This window comes from Lethenteron reissneri, chromosome 19 (genome assembly GCF_015708825.2).
Source record: "Lethenteron reissneri isolate LAM-NWPU_2019-01 chromosome 19, ASM1570882v1, whole genome shotgun sequence".
Taxonomy (NCBI): domain Eukaryota; kingdom Metazoa; phylum Chordata; class Hyperoartia; order Petromyzontiformes; family Petromyzontidae; genus Lethenteron; species Lethenteron reissneri.
In genome coordinates this window covers 3,850,837-3,868,354 of record NC_083797.1, presented here as the reverse complement: position 1 = coordinate 3,868,354, position 17,518 = coordinate 3,850,837, and the positions used below count along the sequence as shown (strand labels likewise).

At 48.7% G+C, this 17,518-nt stretch overlaps 1 protein-coding gene across 3 annotated transcripts in view; it reads right to left on the bottom strand.

Annotated features, from left to right (window-relative positions):
* LOC133344176 (collagen alpha-1(XXII) chain-like) overlaps positions 1-16,476 on the bottom strand; it is a 164,138-nt gene extending 147,662 nt beyond the window's left edge. Inside the window, exons 1-4 of one of the 3 annotated variants that reach the window (XM_061554189.1) lie at positions 16,301-16,476; positions 11,352-11,461; positions 5,223-5,362; positions 2,608-3,174 (exon numbers count right to left, since the gene is read on the bottom strand). In XM_061554189.1, the coding sequence (XP_061410173.1) occupies positions 2,608-3,174; positions 5,223-5,322 (667 nt within the window). In that variant the 5' untranslated portion in view covers positions 5,323-5,362; positions 11,352-11,461; positions 16,301-16,476. Of the gene's footprint in view, positions 1-2,607; positions 3,461-5,222; positions 5,363-11,351; positions 11,462-16,300 lie in introns of those variants that run through there. The other 2 variants (XM_061554188.1, XM_061554187.1) reach the window with 2 other exon arrangements.
* Between the last annotated feature and the right edge of the window lie 1,042 nt (positions 16,477-17,518).

Here is a 17,518-nt window from a genome sequence, read left to right as displayed (position 1 = left end):
TTTCGGTAAAGTCACGTAGAAGGGAAATAATAAAATAATACAAATAAAATATAATAAAATACAATTCTCACGACGTTTCGGCCACAACGCAAGCAGCCGTCCTTAGGTGAAGAACAGGGCTGTCAGAAAGACATTTCGGACGCTGTATTTTATTTTATTATTTCCCTTCTACGTGACTTTACCGAAAGAACCAAGAAGATGAATCCCTGCGCTCACGAAAGCTTTAAATCGAAAAATAAAGCAGTTTCGTCACTTGTCGGATTCCTTCAGTATAAATACTGTTTTCTGATTCTGGACTGCCTTCGTCTGAGATGAGACGTGATGGTGGGCAGGGCCCACGATAGGTGTGTGTGTGAGGGGCGGGGGGGCTCTGGGACAAACCGCCGTTGGGTTTTTTCCACATCATAGTGGCTCTGCTCCCGGAATATTGGTAATCTCGGCTCAGCCACACATACAATATGTTCAAAAGCGCTTTTCATTCGGTCAAATTTTGGCACACTTCCAGGGCAAATTGTAAGGAGCTAAGCGTAGTACTTTAGGATACAATGGATTGTGCTTTAAAGTGAAAATGTAAAAAAAAAAATCAAAATTGCACTATTTTTTCTACTTATTCCTTTTTTTATGAGCTTGGCACCCATGGGCAAGGGGATTTGAGTGTGTGTCGGTGAAAAGGGGGGTAAGATTTCACACAAGCGAGGGTAGGTGCACGGTTAGGAAAAACGAAAGAGCAATTTTGCACGAAATTACACAATCTCCCCGAACCAAAATTCAAACAAGAAAACTGTGTTTGAAATCTTCAAGATTTAACCTCATTGAGCGAAAACGCCACGTTTCAAGTCAGTTGAGTTGAACGGCCGGCATTGTCTGAGCAATTTGCCTTTTTTGTGTTTGTTCTTGTTGCGTTCACGGCTGCCAGGAGATGATTTGTGTGCCCTGCAACAAGCATTGTCCCCAAGCCGTAAATTGCGATCTCTAATTAGGCGACAGATGTCACATCAAAACTACCGCTCGCTGGAGTAGTCTTCTCATAATCAGGTGCCCGATTGGGTTTGTTTGTACGAAGCACCGATTGGTAAAACAATGAAAATAAATTCCTTTATTATATGAAAACTTTTTGTAAGCTTCCATAAAAAAAAATCGTTCGGCTGTAAACTTGTTTTTGTTATCGAACATCCACTAAGTGACTCTAATTGCCCACGCGAACACAAGATCACCCCGTAAACATGCACGCATCTGTGATAAGTTCGTACCCTTACGGTAAACAGACATATATGGGCGTCTGCATCAGCGAAAACAACAAAAACATCAGGTGATGGGCGCTTGTGTTGCGCCCGAAACGTCGTGAATTATTTTATTTTATACCTACGTGACTTTGTCGAAAGAACCAAAGAGTATGGATTCCTGCAGTCACGAATGCTTCAAATCAAGATTGAAAAACAACTTGCTTAGTTTGACTTGAAATTCAACATAAACTCTGGCTGCATGCGCTAAAGTGACCCTAACGATGCAATAAACCCAACTCATCTCGAGTTATTTCGTGACAACGGCAATCTAATCGCCTCCTGGTGACCACAAAATACGATTAATTCAACGAGAAGCTCTCGACAAACAAGCGGATGGCGTTGCGTCTCCCGCCGCAAAAGTTGCGAATGCGGTGGCCAGAACCAGACCGCGCCCTCACTCACTTTCACAGCGGCACAGAGACCGACGATTGTGGTGTGTGTGTGTGGAGGAGGAGGGGGGGGGGGTCACAAATCTCAAACCATGGACCACAAAATCGCAGCATCAACAACAACAAACAAATACCCCCTCCACTGCCCACTGCAATCATTTGCCGGCAGCATCGTTTGAAACATTCATCAGGCTACTCCTGCAAAAATAAAAAAACACACCTAACTTTGCTCCACTCTACCAATCGTCGACACGGACACTGAACACCCAGTGCACGCGTTGCCGCTGATGATGAACACTGAACACTTAAAGACACGTTGCCGCTGATGATGAACACTGAACACTTAAAGACACGTTGCTGATGATGAAAACTTAAAGATACGTTGCCGCTGATGAACACTGAATACTTAAAGACGCGTTGCCGCTGATGAACACTGAACACTCATAGACACGTTGCTGATGATGAACACTGAACACTTAAAGACACGTTGCCGCTGATGAACACTGAACACTTAAAGACGCGTTGCCGCTGATGAACACTGAACACTCATAGACACGTTGCTGATGATGAACACTGAACACTCATAGACACGTTGCTGATGATGAACACTGAACACTTAAAGACGCGTTGCCGCTGATGAACATTGAACACTTAAAGACGCGTTGCTGCTGCTGATGAACACTTAAAGATACGTCGCCGCTGATGAACATGAACAGTCAGCACACGCGTTGCCGCCGATGAACACTGAACGCTCAGAAGACACGTCGCCCCTGCTGAGCGTGAACACTCACTCGGCGCACGCGTTTCCAGCTGACCAGCCCCGCACCTTTCGAAACAAGGGGCAGGTGGAGGGGAGAGAGAGGGAGGTTCGACGGGAGGTGAACACGAGAGAGAGAGTGAGAGAGGTGGTGCGGGGGGGTGGGGAGAGCGCTCACTTTCGCAAATCCTCCGGCGCAGGATGTCTCGAAGTTTGTCGATGGCATCGAAGTCGGACACGTGGAAGACGTGCGCGTCCAGCGGCTCGGACGCCATCTCCTCGAGCTCCTCGCGCATCGCCTCGCCCACGCCGATGGCGAAGATGCGCACCCCGGCGGCGCGCGCCTCCTTGGCCGGCTCGAGCACCCAGTCCTGGCTGCGTCCGTCCGTCAGCAGCACGAGCACCTTGTTCACGGACGAGTCGTGGGGCCGCGCGCCCGCCTCCTCCGAGAAGCTGTGCTTGGTGATGTAGCTGATGGCGTCGCCCGTGCGCGTGTTGCCGCCGGTGTACTTGATGTTGTGCGCCGCGCGCTTCACGTCCTCCTTTGCAAAGTGGGAGCCCAGTTCGAACTCGGTGTGCGCGCTGTCACTGTAGCGCACCACCCCGATGCGCGTCCTCTCGCGGCCCGTGTCGAACGAGCCCACGAGGTTGGACACCCACTCGCGCACCTTCTGGAAGTTGCCCTTGCCCACGCTCGACGAGCCGTCGAGCAGGAACACGAGGTCGTAGTGCACGTTCTGACAACCTGCGGACATCGCGAAGAGCGGCGGGGACGCGTCGGGCTCGAGACGCTGGGGAACGGCGCGCCGAGGAGCCAGGGAGATTGCCAGCAGCAGCAGCGGCGGCAGGAGGAGGTGGAGGAGAGTTCGGTGCGCGCAGCCCCGTGGACACATCCCCGGGGGCGCAGCGTGCAAAGGCGACGTGCGACGAATATCCCAAAGCCACTAAAATCCCTCCTGCCACATACACGCATTTAAATGGGGACCTCCCTTTGCGCCTTCCCCTGGTCATCCACGCAACACCCCCCAGAAAGCCAATAAGTTCCGCATTTTTAACAGGGGGGGAAAAAAAAATAGATCCTCTCTCTCTTTTTTTTCTTCCAGTTGTTGCCGGTGAGAAGCGCGGGCTTGCTGCGCCAAGTTGCACGCACGCAAGAGAAAGAATGACGAAAAGAAAGAAAGAATGAAACCCCTCGAAACTCGCGACGAGTCAATGCGCGCTGCGTGCCGGCACCGCCGCCGCGTGTCGCGCGCCCAAGTTTGTCCCCGTTGCAGTTTGCTCAACGATTCCTCGCTGAGCTCTGAGCAAAGGTCTGCGCCGACCAAGAGGACGCAGGATTCCAGTAATCAACTGTTGTGTGTTGTTGTCGCTGGGTGGAGGAGGGGAGAGGGCGCTGCTCCTGCGATGCACTACAGACCCTGGCGGCCCGAGTTCGAGTCCCGCTCACGGCCACCTGAAACGGTCCTGGGCCCTGTCCCCTAGGTCGACTCAGCCTCAAATGAGTACCTGGTGTAGCGGTGTGTAAACATTGACAAAGGCGGCAGGGCGTGGTGCTGGCCGCCAAACCCCTAGCGTGTCGTCCGGGCACTTCATAAGTGCTCGCTAACAGCACTTGCCCCGACAGTCGGTTAAGGCTATATGGGGTATATTTGTCTTTGTTGTGTGTGTTTTTTAGATCTAAGGATTGCGGGAGATGGCGATGGCGTGGGATATGGAGAGAATCCAGTGGCAGGGATTTGCCTAGTCACGTCTGCATCCTGCTGCGATTCGATCAATTATGGCGATTTAATTTGACTGCAACGATTCGATTCCAGAGTCGACTGTCTCATTTAAAAGCCCTCGTTTTGTATTTTCCTCTCGTTTTGTGAGTCTCTCCCTTTTTTTATTTCAACGAGGGGTTCCCTCCCCCCCCTCATTAGCCCAAAAGTGCCACTGGTAGCTTTTCGTTCGCACAACTCGTAAGATGAATCGGGTTCTCGCACGCTCAATTCCACACGCGGCGTTGTGAGCGTTAAAAATGATCAACATCAATTGATGGCACCGTGACGCGACTATTTAATGAACGCGACTCGCTGTGAGCCCACCCGCTTGCAGACCGAGGCGTTGGATGGAACGGCTTTGGGCTCACGGTTACGTAACAAAAACATGTCACCCGAAGTGTTGCAAAGTTGTCTTTGTGCTGTGAGTCAGAGGAATTCACAATTATACAGCGCCAGTTATTAATTAGGGTTGCAGAATGCTGCGCTGTTAGATTCCCAATAGAGACAAGTTAGAAATGCGATGCCAATTATAGTACAGTATTATTATTTTACCCAGGAAAGGCTGAGTCTCAAGATTCTTTAAAAAATAAGGGTCCTGCTACATTTGGATATTTGGCCAATTCCATGATTGAATGTTTATCATTATATTTTGTGCTGCATTGGAAGTTTTAAATGTAGTGTTGGGTTATTGTTTGTTTGCCGTATTATCAATCAATGCAGTCATTTGGAAACAAGTGAGTCACTTGAAAGATATCCAGGACAGCCCTTTGCCAATCCACCGCTGGATGAGGGCCTCCCCACGCACACGTGGGAGCATGGAAGTGCAACAATGGATTTTGCTGTACCGCCTCTCTGTAAGATAAACACTCCATTCATAAAATCTCAGTGTGCTTACCGGAGCCTAATGCTTAATTTGTCATTGAATATGTTCCTGAAAAGGTACGGAGACCCATTGCGTCCAGACCCAAACACGTGGGGACCCTCCTCCTCCTCTCTTAACGTCTTTCAAACCCCGGGATCCGTGAAGATTTACCGGCTCTCTCCGCCACCGACTCTCTTCCGCCGAGCGCCAGCAGAAGTCCGGCGAACCAGAGCCAACGAGTCATCCGACTGCTGCTCTCGCCGGCAGCCATGGTGGAGTGGAGTCCAACGCCACCGACCCTCGGAAGGTCTCTGTGTGCGTGCGTGTGTTGGCACAGGTGGTGCATCAGCCAGTCATCTCAGTCAGTCGACCCGTGGGCACCTGCTGGGTCTGCCCCGTGACCTCCTGCCAGCGGGCGTTCGACACTTCACGTGGCCTCAAGGTGCACATAGCCTGGCACAAGCGTAGTGGTGACGTCACCGCCACTTCGTAGGCGAATGGCGGTTGATGTTGTTGTTTGATAAGAGAGGTTCGTGGAATCAAGTTCCGTGGAAGTGCAAACAAAGCCCACTTAACCCATTTGCTGCCACCACCGAGAATATTGTCCCCACATATGCGTGGCGAGAAAAGCAGTCTTGGGTATCACTCATGACTAATATTACTTTGCAGTAAATCGCGTCGTTAAAAATGTGCCGTTAATCCACCGACCAGCCGATGCAGCCAATTAGTAAGGTTTTGTCACGTAAACAGAACGTGCCAATTAGTTACTACTTCAGCACACCGGTGTGTTTGACAGTAAATCCACAACATTTACAATTTGATCTTCATTTGAAACTTTCGTGACTGCAGGAATCCATACTCTTTGGTTCTTTCGGTAAAGTCACGTAGGTATAACATAAAACAAATTAAATCACGACGTTTCGATCGCAGCACAAGCAATCCTCATCAGGTGGAACAACCACAGCAAGACAATGTTGAAGTGGGCGGGAGAGTTATAGGTACCGGCCGGTTTACTAGGACACTGTTTTAAATCCTTTATATTAAGTTCACTTGCTTGCTTGCTTGCGCGCTTACGACCGTGCAAATCTTTCGGTCGTTTTTTAACCCACTTCCCGTGATCCAATCGAGCTGACATTTTGCACACAGACTCGTTGTGCGTGACAATTTATTTTCGTGAATTTTTTTCTCACAAAATGTTCCACTTTTTAGGATTTTTTTTTCATATTTAATTTAAAATACCAATGTGATAAAAATGAAACTCTTACTCAAGAAAAACAGAAATGAATAATAAAATAAAACCGATGCCACGCATATAAAGGATTTATAGTGAAAAACTTTGTTTTTACGGGTTAATTTTTTATCTGTTGTCCCCCCCCCCGTGTCCCACACTCAGCTTCCCACTTCTAGCCCCTCCCCCTTCCCCCCCCAGCCTCACGTCCTCTTCCCATAGCGCTCACGCGACCCCCCCTCCCCCTACCCCCAACCCTCCCCCTCTCTCTCTCTCTCCCCCCCCTTGCTCCTCCCCCCTCTCTTACCTATAAAACCTCTTGCCACGGCAGCTCTCCCGCCCACTTCAGCATTTTCTTGCTGCGGTTGTCCCACCTGATGGAGATCGCTTGTGTTGCGATCGAAACCTCGTGATTTGTTTTATTTTATTTTATTGTATTTCTACCCACGTGACTTCACCGAAAAACCCAAAGAGTATTTGTAATTTGAGGACGACTTTTCGCTGGTGATTGCAATAGCTGGGTATCACTGCCCCTAAAGGATACTCATAATCACGGGGTAACCCCGACTCAAACCCGAAACCATAGCCCCTGAACCTTAACCCCTATCACACGAAGCCTATAATCGAACCCATAAGACGACAACCTACACTGTAACACCTAAACTTCAACCCTAACCTATAACTAACCACGAGCCCTAACTTTGTGCCTAGCTCATAACCCTATCCATGAACCTTCACGATAACCCCTAGCCCCAGAGGTGTAGTTAGGGGGGGGGGGGCATGGGGGTACATATGTCCCCGGGCGCCAAGGTAAAAGGGCGCCAAAATGAGGATTACAACGTCACATTATAACTTATTGCGGCGGGCGCGGCAGCCTGAAACTACTGCACAAATCTACACCTCAACCTAAACGTTTATATATCCCGCCACACACCGCCTACATGTCATGTAATTACATTTTGGTACGTGCGCCTATTAAGAACTTACATGGAAGAACGTCCCAAACAACAGACAGGCGCAGTCTTTCAGCCTTAGTCACTGGCCTGTTTTTGGTGGCGGAAACTACGACGGCCTGAAACACGCTGGAGTGCACGATCAGAAGCTGTTAAAGCTATCTATGAAGGACTGGATGAACTAGTAGGGCTACTAGACAAATTATCGGAGGACGTAACTATGACGCCTGAAACCAGAAGTGATGCAGAACAGTTACAGGCATTCGTATTAAATTTAAACTTCATAGTTTTATTACATTTTCTGTAATGTCATTCTTGGAAAAATTGATCGTGTTCAGAAGCGCTTACAGGATCTTACTATGAATTTCAAGGAAGCAGCAACTGATCTTGAATCTTTGGAGCATGAATTTGTCAAGCTTCGTGATGATTTGAGCCAAGTTGCTGTAGAAAACGCCAAAACAAGATGCACAGCCTGGGGGATCGATGTGGACAGAAGAATTAAGCGACGTCGGAAGATGCCAGGAGAACTGGCAAGAGATGCAGGACTTTCAGCAGGAGAAGAAATTGTGTGCGTTATGAAGAGCGTATTTTATCGACTTCAACAGGAGATGTCAACACGGTTTTTACGACTAAAAGACCTGAACACAAAATTTGGATTTCTGCTGGACGTCAAAACTCTTCTATCCGACACAAATGTCGATGCAATTCGTCGAAATTGCACAGATTTTGGAAATTTCTATGACACCGACATCAATGGCCACGAACTTTTCACAGAAATTGGAGATTGCAAAATGCTGCTCAGTAACCGGAATGAAGTTCTACCAGAAACTCCTTTGGATATTCTTGGTTTTATTGTGTTTTATGGAGACGACATATTTCCGAATATGCGAATTTCACTGCAAAGTGTATTAAGAATAGCAGTTTCAATTGCAAGCTGTGAGCGGTCGTTCAGTAAATTGAAATTTATTTTGTCGTATTTGCGTGCTTCAATGGGACAAGATCGTCTCAGCGATCTTGCTCTTCTTAGCGTTGAAAGAGAAACATTTGAAAAAACAAATTTTGATTACGTGATTGACCAGTTTGCGACAGTGAAATCAAGAAATGTTTTTCTTTTGTAGACTATGTCAACCAGTCTACGACAGTGACTGAGTGAGCCATGTAATATAATTTCTAATAAATTTGCTTCTTTAAATACAATGTTTCATTCAAATTTTAATTGTTATTCCTTATTCGATGTAATAGGAAAATGTGATTAAACGGTGGGGGGCGCCAATGTTATAGTTCGTCCCAGGGCACAAAAATCCTAGCTACGCCTCTGAGCCTAACCCTAAACCATGAACCCCAAAGAGTAACCTCATCACTGACCCATAACCATGAACCCAAAGCCCATAGCCCTTAGCACATTATGCACACTAAAGAAGACGTTGTCCCTGACTCATCAACTGAAACCCAAAGTGGCGCGGTCTGCGATGAGACGCAACATTTACCTCGGGATAACATGCATTCGTGCCGATGTGTGCTTATGTGGGGGGTCCTCTAGGTCGACTCAGCCTTAAATGAGTACCTGGTGCAGTGTGTAAACATCCACTCTGGAGACAAAGGCGTGGTGCTGGTCACTGCACCCCCCCCCCCCCTCCCCAGTGCGCCGTGCCGGCCTTCAAATGTGCTCTCGAACAGCACTTGCCCCAGCATAGGGACACATTTGTGTTGTGTGTGCGTGTGTGCAGTGTGCGCCACTGGGAATTGTGCGCGCATCTTTCTCTCCACGTGACTTTTGCACAGGAAAAACGAGCACGCTCGCTTTGCGGCCTATAGTTTGCTGTTGCGAGGAAAATAAACGACATGCTTTCGTGTTGTTATTGTTATTGTCGGCGTGAAGAGAATTGTCCACGTGTGTATCTCTCTGTTGTGGCATTTTAAAGATGGAACAAACCGTGTGCGAAAGCAGACGCTCGTCCATTAATACAAATGTGACATCATATTTGTGGTTAGCGCAATGCGCTATTGGAATGCATCCCCCCTCTTCGATTCCCAGCCACGACTGACATCAATGACAAGTGCTATCTGAACTGGTTGTAACACACACTGCCCCCCCCATACCCCCTACCCCACCCCTCACAAATCGGAATGAACGCATAAAATGTTACACAATCAAAACAGATAGATAAGTACATAAAAATAGGAGTGGTGGTGCAGTGGTTGGCGCATTGTGCTGTCAACCCAGGAACGTGCATTAAATTCCAACTGGCACCCTCCCCCCTCGCCGCAACCCCCACCCCCCCGCTCTTAACCAACCCGTAATGACCAGCGTGGTCAAGTATGGTCAAACGACCGCAATCATTGACGCGGCGTGGGGAATCCATACAGCAGTGGATAGGCAGGGTTCTGCGTTCACGTTATTAGACTTCTTTTTTGCTCGAGGGTGGGAGGTGACGGATCGTTTGCGATGGGGTGCTTGCGCGTGCCTCGTTGGACGTGCACGGTGTGTGTCTGTGTGTGCACGTGCCAAAGATTGTCACCGTTCGTGAATGCAACAGCAAACGCGCGCCACGCCCTGCATGCGTTGTGACACAGCACTGCAGGAGAGATGTTACTCTGATGGCCACGCGCAGGTCAAGATTCAGTCAAAAACAGGGGCTAGGTATATCACCCTTTCCTTTCCTAAGCCCCAATTTAACCCACAAATACCTTTGGCGCGCCAAGCATTAACACACACCCCGCAGTTATCCGATAATAATTGTCTCGCAGTGGTAACAGTGAGTGAGCAGGGCAATTATGTGTGTCCTGTATGTTGACCTTCATTCGCACCGTACGTAGCCAACATTGCTAATTCGTAGGTGTGGGGCATATCATGAACACACGCAGTTTCCACGTGGAAAATATTCTCCCCTCTCAGCATCCGATTAGTGCCGCTCGAATGCTTGCATGCAATGGCTGTTTTTAAAACGAAAAATAATTATACATATATAATTTGCGAGGCTTTAGGAAGTGCTCAGGTCGGGAGGGCCTCTTGTGACCGCGGGCCGCAAAGGCAATTAAGTCGTGAGAACGGTCAGGGTTCCAACCCCCCCCCCCCCCCCGCGTTAAACAAACCGGCCGACGGCTGCTCGAAGCGACGCGATGCTTTAAAGCAGAGCGAGTAACCGTGCCCCATTGCGAGACATTAATCATATCTATCGGCACGCTCATTTAAACAACAAAAAATTCGCGTTCTACGAGAGAGAAATCCCTTTAATTGCTGGCATTGCCACTCCTGAAAAGAGGGTTTCGTCCCCCGAGGTCAACGCGTGAACTTTGCCTTGTCGGGTGAGCCCGGCAGAAAGAGAAAAACACCAAACTCATCCCTGTTAGCGACGTCCGAGTGATGTCTATTGCATCTTAACGCTCATGCTATAATGTGCAGCCGATGATGCATCACTTCTGTGGCTACGAAACGTCGCTTAAAAACAAAATCGATACAAATGGTCGCCAATCTTTTCGTTTTTGTCGAATCCCCGTGCAGATTGAAGCAATGCAATCGCCATAGACTCTAAATATATCGAGAGTATAACGATGCGTGTGTGTCAGTCTGTAGGTCCCCCCCTTGAGCTGACATATATGTCAATTCGCTAATCATCAAATACAGAATCAATCCACTGCTGAATGAAGGCCTTCCCATCTAGTACCAGTCGTGTGGGTTGTTTGTCCCTGCGTCACAGTGCTGCTCGGTTGCGGTCCGGTGAAGTGGATAGACACCCAGGACGGCTTTAGACGCCGCTCGCCACTCGATGTTAGCTAGCCGCAAGGCAGGAATCGAACGGAGGCGAAACTATGCCGCTGCTAAGCCCCCGATTAGCACTTTGCTGGTTAAAATAAAAAAAGGCGGAATTCATCTGTCGAATCACCCCAGGTGCGACGCAAGCTGCACGCTGGCCAGCGCGAGCAATTCCACTTTGGGATGAGAGGCATTTCGCCAGCAGTAGGGTGACGAAAGACACTTAAACAACGAACACCCACAAACAGTGGCACGGAAATGCGTTGAAAAAAAAAACCTCATAAACAAGTGGCGACCCAAAATCAAATAAACAAACAAGCAAAAAAACCTGGCAACCAAGAGGGGGAAACGCATTTCGGTCATACCTCGTGGCCAAACTTTCACAGAAACCCTCGACCGTCTGAGTGTTACCAAAACAATCTCTTCTTAAGCGTTTGTTGACGTGGCCGTAGTCGAGGGTTCACCATGCATGGCCCTGGTTGTTAGCAAAAAAATAGAAACAGTCAACATCGCCAACAGTATGAATGCGAGGTAGGCGCGCACGGCAGTTGCGTTGAGCTCCAACGGGCACCCAAGGCAGACTCATTTGGCCGCGAATCGCACTGCGGTTGTAAAAAGAAATCGTATTAATTTTTGGCCGACAGGGCAGCTGCGTGCCTCCCACACCCAAGGCCAGTTCACCTGTGGTGAAGCCATGTCCAATATCGCTTTCCCAATGTGAGTGGCTGTTGCGCTTAAGGCTGAATGAACAATTGTGTTTTCTGGGGCACAGAGGTCATGATTGCCTATATTCAATCCAAACATATATATATATATACACAGGATGTGGTGGGTTAGGGTAAGAAAGGGGAGCGGTTGCACAATAGTCAGCGTGCTCAGAAATATTAGTCGGGTGAACTGAGTTCAATTCAATTGACAAACAAAATGGAATAGACGCTGAAGAGCGCACACAGAAGCGTGGGTAAGTGTACGCTTGGGATTACAGAAAAGGAAAGATGAACACATGAATTAGTGAACATGTGCCGGTGAAAGCCATCAGTTGTGACTTATAATAAAACGCAAATGGGCTTGTGCAGGACACGAGCCAAAGGTTGATGCTGGCCTGTGGTCGAGTGGGAGTTTAAGGGGGGTTGGGTGGGACACACACACACACACCCCTTAGGGCATTCACCGTAGAGATGGAGACAATGAAATTCGGTGGTAGGCTGTTTGTTGCATGGCAGAACCGTCAGTGATTAAGAAATTCTACGGAAGGGGGGGGGGGGCTTCATCCAGCAGCAGTAGATTGATCATGGCTGACGATGAATTGACTCGTATTGGCTGACTCATGTACGTCGTGCCTCGTTTGTTCCGTCTCTTATGCTCTGTCCGTCTCGTTCGTGCTTGGCTCATTAGCTCGGGTTCGTTTGGACTGTGAATCTCGTGCGTACTGCCCAGTTCTTTATGTCTCGTTAGTAATACCCTATCCCGTTTGCGCAGTCTGTATCGCCCGTCTCATTTCTATCGTCCGTATCGTTTGTTACTGTTGCCTCAATGTGACAGCACACACAGGTAGGTTCCATACAAATTACATTCATTATAAGTAACCGATGATTATGCTCGCGACTCGGTGCGTCGTTTGGCAGAAGAATTGATTTGAATGCATGCATCGTGACATCCGTTGCATTGCTATTCCTGACGCTCGGCTGACTGTCATCGTAATGTTAATTCAATGCACAGCACAGTGCTTTGTCGAGCCACTGTTCGGTGAATCAGAAGCACAATTAATAAAGACCACGGTACGTTCGTCAATACTAGGGGAAAAAACACGTAGAAAAGGCGATGTTTTTGGGCAATGGCTCTTGTGTTACGAAGAAGGGCAATTTCCAGAATCATTCGTTTGTTAGATGAAGGCCTTCACACTCCTCGGGGGCTTATTTGACCATACTTCACCACGTTGGCCAGTGGGTGGGTGGGGTGGAGGGTAGGGAATGGCAGGAGTTCCAAGATGGATTCAGATGTCAGTCGCAACTGATGTGTAGCCGTGGCTGGGAATCGAACTTTGTGTTGCCGAGTCCAAAACGAGTCCATTCTCTCCTTAACATTTTCCGCTAGACCCGACTGCACGCGTCTCGCGTTGTCCACGCAGCCCCCTTTTGGCGAAAGGATAGAGCCTACAGTTGAAATGTGGCTTAATCTCTCTCTATATACATTTTTAAACTTTTACCGGTGCATTACGAGTGATTTTCTCACAATAGCGCCACAAGAGCTGTCTGGGTCGCATAGAGCTCACAACACAAAGCTGACGCTTCTGAGACTTTGGGTTCAAATCCAGGAAGCCATCGTCTGTGAGTTAAGTACTGAAAGGTTGAGTTGATGTTCTTTGCCCGGTTACCAATGGCTGCCATAATTTCCATAAGCAGAGTGTGTGGGTGAAGAGCTGCCCTCTTCCGTGTGGGAGCAGAGGTCACTTGAAACAATCTCACACGTAACTCTGTGATATCCACTTCCGTGTGCCGTCCGCCAACACGTAGGGTTGCGCTTCTCTGCAAATAATTCTGAATTGATACGTCGTCTCATGCGTGACGCCCATAGAAGCATTGGAGTTCAAAAAAAAAAGATATTCCCTCGACCCGCACAACGAGAGAGTGAGCTAGAGAGTGAGTGAGAGAGTGAGTGAGAAGTGGGGGTTTACATAAAGCAAAGTTTAAAAATTTAATAATAAAAAATTACGAAATGATGAACGAAGCAAAGTGCCGAATACACCCTCAACGCTGCCATCTCCTGCCCGCCTCGCTGATCCACGCTCTGACAACACCGGGCAAGCCTCGAGCGGCCACCCATCGAAGCGCACTAAACCAGGCGTCGAGCCGGCTTAGCTTACCGAAATCTTACGAGATCGGGCGGATTCGGGGTGAATGTGGCCCTTGAAACAAAATGCGCACCAGATGTCGGAAGCGTTGTGAGGCAGCCAAAGAGAGAGAGAGAGAGTGGCAAGCGATCGTGACCTTACCAATGGTGGCTGCGAGCCATGGAGTGCGTTTGTGTTTATATTTCGCTTGCCATTTGCGCGTGCCTCGGGGCTGTCATAATGAACGCCCCATCGGGTCCTCGATGCGTTCACGGCGCTCTCGTGTCTGCGTATCTAATAATAATAATAATCCTTTATGCTTCCGTGAAGTGTATATATATCAGCTTTAATCGTTATCCTGGGACAATGACCCCCACAGGACATCTCTCCACCTAAACTGCCGTTAATGTATGCCTGATTAATGGTCGGCGAATAGTTAATTAATTCAATTGCCCCCCCCCCTCCTCCTCCCCCCCACCCTTACCAGAGGATGCTCTCAATACGCAGCGCTAATTAGGTACCGGGAAGGAAATACGTGGGGAATAGAGTAAGAAAAAACAACAAAAAAACTGAACTTGGGTGGTGGAAAAACGTGGGCAGCAAGCCATGGTTTAACATATTGAGGGTATAACCACAGATTAATTTCAGCCGCAGTAATCCCGGGCTGAGCTCCAGAAAATATACGGGGAGGGGTTGGGGAGGGGAGACGAAACATTCCGCAAGATATGAAGCCCTCTGTTTAAAGATTCAACTAACCCGGTTATGCGATGATTTGGCATGATTCGATGACAGAAATTCATTATCTCGTCTTTTTTTGCTGCATAGTTTGTATTTCTTCTGTTTTTTTTATCTCGTTTGTATATTTTGATCGCTAGGTTAGCCTTAACTGTTTAGCATATATTTGCGCACGTAAAACAAAACATAGTTTCCTGTCCGCGTAATTCGATGCATTCATTGATCGTCAGCCTTTAGAATGAATATAAATCAATTAAGTGTTAAGGCCCATATTTAGTAACCCGATATAATTCTGTAAAGGTCGATTCACCTCACGACCCATTAGCGATTCTACGAAGTATAATTTGGAGTCGTAATTCGACTCGATTATTTCGTGTAAGTTCTGAATATAGCGACCGCGAGTGTAACGTGAACCTATACCATGCAACGTATACGTTTTCGTAAAACAGGAAAAAAATGGGATTCTTACGCAAGTGATTCGATGGCATATGCAATGTCTGTCTCTTGCGAGCTTCAAAATGTTCAACATAATCATGCACAGCCATTGTCCACCCACAGCTGTATACTACCATTGCCCGCAAAAGATGATAAAGACATGTGCAGTGTTGGGATAGATGGCGATTGGAAAATGGCCCGAACCCATTTCACATTTTCCTGTGTCTCGGGCAAGTAGCGACAAGGGAAGATTTACGTAGTTTTTCCCATCGGTGGAAAGAGACAAGGCTACCCCCAGAGTAGATGCTGGGATTGGAGGACGGACACGTCACGCATAATTCCAGTTGCAACCACAACCACATTTCTCCCCTCCCTCCCTTCCATCAAGAAACAATAACAAAGTGCTGTCACCGGCCCACGTTATAGAACTCTGCACCATGCAAGCTGAGTTCGTTTCGCGGCCACGACTGACGTGTCAGCAGGGAGTGCCTTCTGACATCAGTCCCTAGGACCCCCCCCCGTCTTCAGAAAGCTCTACCGACCAGCGTGGTGAAGTATAGCGCAACAACTTCGGACGAACACTTAATCCAGCAATGAATCGACACGTGGCCTTACATTATTGTACCGGTGTGGGCTATAACACGTACACGTGTTCCTGGCAGCGAGATGTATAATGCTTTACATTGAAGCATGTATGTTATAATATTAAAAACACTTAATGATAATAACAACAACAGCATCATCCCTCCAAGTCCCACGTCGCGTTTCCTCGACCGCCACGAACGCAACGAGATACGCGATTCGGAACGGCCCCGACTTGACAATCGGCCAACGTCCACGATGGCAATCAATTCATTAAAACTTTATTACGCAAATCAAATAACACAAAATTGTGCGATAACTGCGTTACCAGTGCTGCACAACAACACAGATCACGAACAAGCACAGGCAATACATGCTGCATAAAGTCGGCGACGTTTTGAGCATGGATACGATTTGCAGTCCATCCGAATCAAGTAAAAAAAACACTAAACGCAAGCCAAACAGCGTGCAGCGTGCAGCGTTAGACAATCAAAACCTCGTTAAGTTACGATGCAGTGCCAAACAGCGATGTTAGAGCCATGTGTTGCAATCAAAAAGCGTGCAACGTTACCACGCACCGAATCCACACGGCGTTCGCAATTGAAAACCGCGTCGGCATTCGAGTCCGTTCGTGCACAGCGCGATGTTAGTTCGCGACGACTGCCACTCTTCACCGTGCGTGAGCATTCTGCACACGTCGAGCGGGTCGGCGGATATAATCGGTGACCTCACCTGCGCTTGCCTCTGGGGCTGCCGCTCCTACAGCTACACGCTAATTGCGCATATTTGTCTCATGGTCCGGTCGCGTTGAGCGCAGTAGCCGCCCCTGTCTGGGTGTGTGTACTCAAGGCATTAGCCCGGCCAAGCAGTGCAGCGCAGGCTCTGGATAGGATGTGGGAACACTTAACTTTAGCCGAGGCTAAAGTTATGCACTGACGTTCAAGACACCCCCCCACCCCAATCACCCACCACCACCGCTTGCTGCAGACACGCGCTCACAAATCCGTGCTACCGTCTCGTGTGTCCGAATTGAGCCACTCCTACGAGCACACAACACCCATCACCCTCCCTCCTCTCCCTCCCTCCTACCACCACCACCACATCGCTCACTATCCACGGCTACCCACCCCCCCAACTCCTCAACCCGCCTACCCCAACTCTACACCCCCCTGTATCCTGGTATCGGTGTCTCTCAAAAACTGGCCCTTGCTATTCTAAAGCGGCCGTCTGGCCAGGGCTCCCAGGAGCATGGCCTTAAATGAAAGAGAAGAGGTCAGCGCGAGTGACCGACCCAGCTGGGAGACTAATTTGGAAGCGCCACGTTGCGAGCCCCCTAGATTCGAGCCGGGGGGCGTTGAACAGCGGCGGTGGCGGCCGTAGCAGCAGCGGCGGCAGCAGTTGCGCTGGACTGGGGGTTGCCGCGCCGCGCCTCGCTCAAGCCAGAGGGGCTTTCGCTTTGAAGTCGTTTCCACGTGGAATTATTTTTTTTTCTTCCCCCCCCAGCGCAGCCACGAGACGGCTACGGAGAGAATGCGTGGCTGTGGGGGTGGGCGGTAACAAATGCACGCTGGTTTTGCGAGCCACGCGGGAAGTTATGCCGATTCATCATCATAATAATAACAATACTATTGATTTACATGACTATGTATAGCTGCTTTGGTCAATCCACCGCTGGATGAGAGCCACGCTACGTTGGTGATGAAATTGTTTGAGCAAACTTAGCACGCTCGTCTGGTGCGGGTGGGTGAAGGCAGAGAGCATAAATGTGGCAGCATAGAAGTACAGACCAACGATGGCTCTTGCTGCCCCGCCGTATACTTCCCATAACATGATGCATGAGAGATTACCAATAAGTTTAGTTTTCTACGTGATGGTTTGGCTGCTGCAGCTCCTATCTATTAAAATCCCTTCCCTTTATTACTGCTAACCTACCTCCTCCCTTTGTTGCTG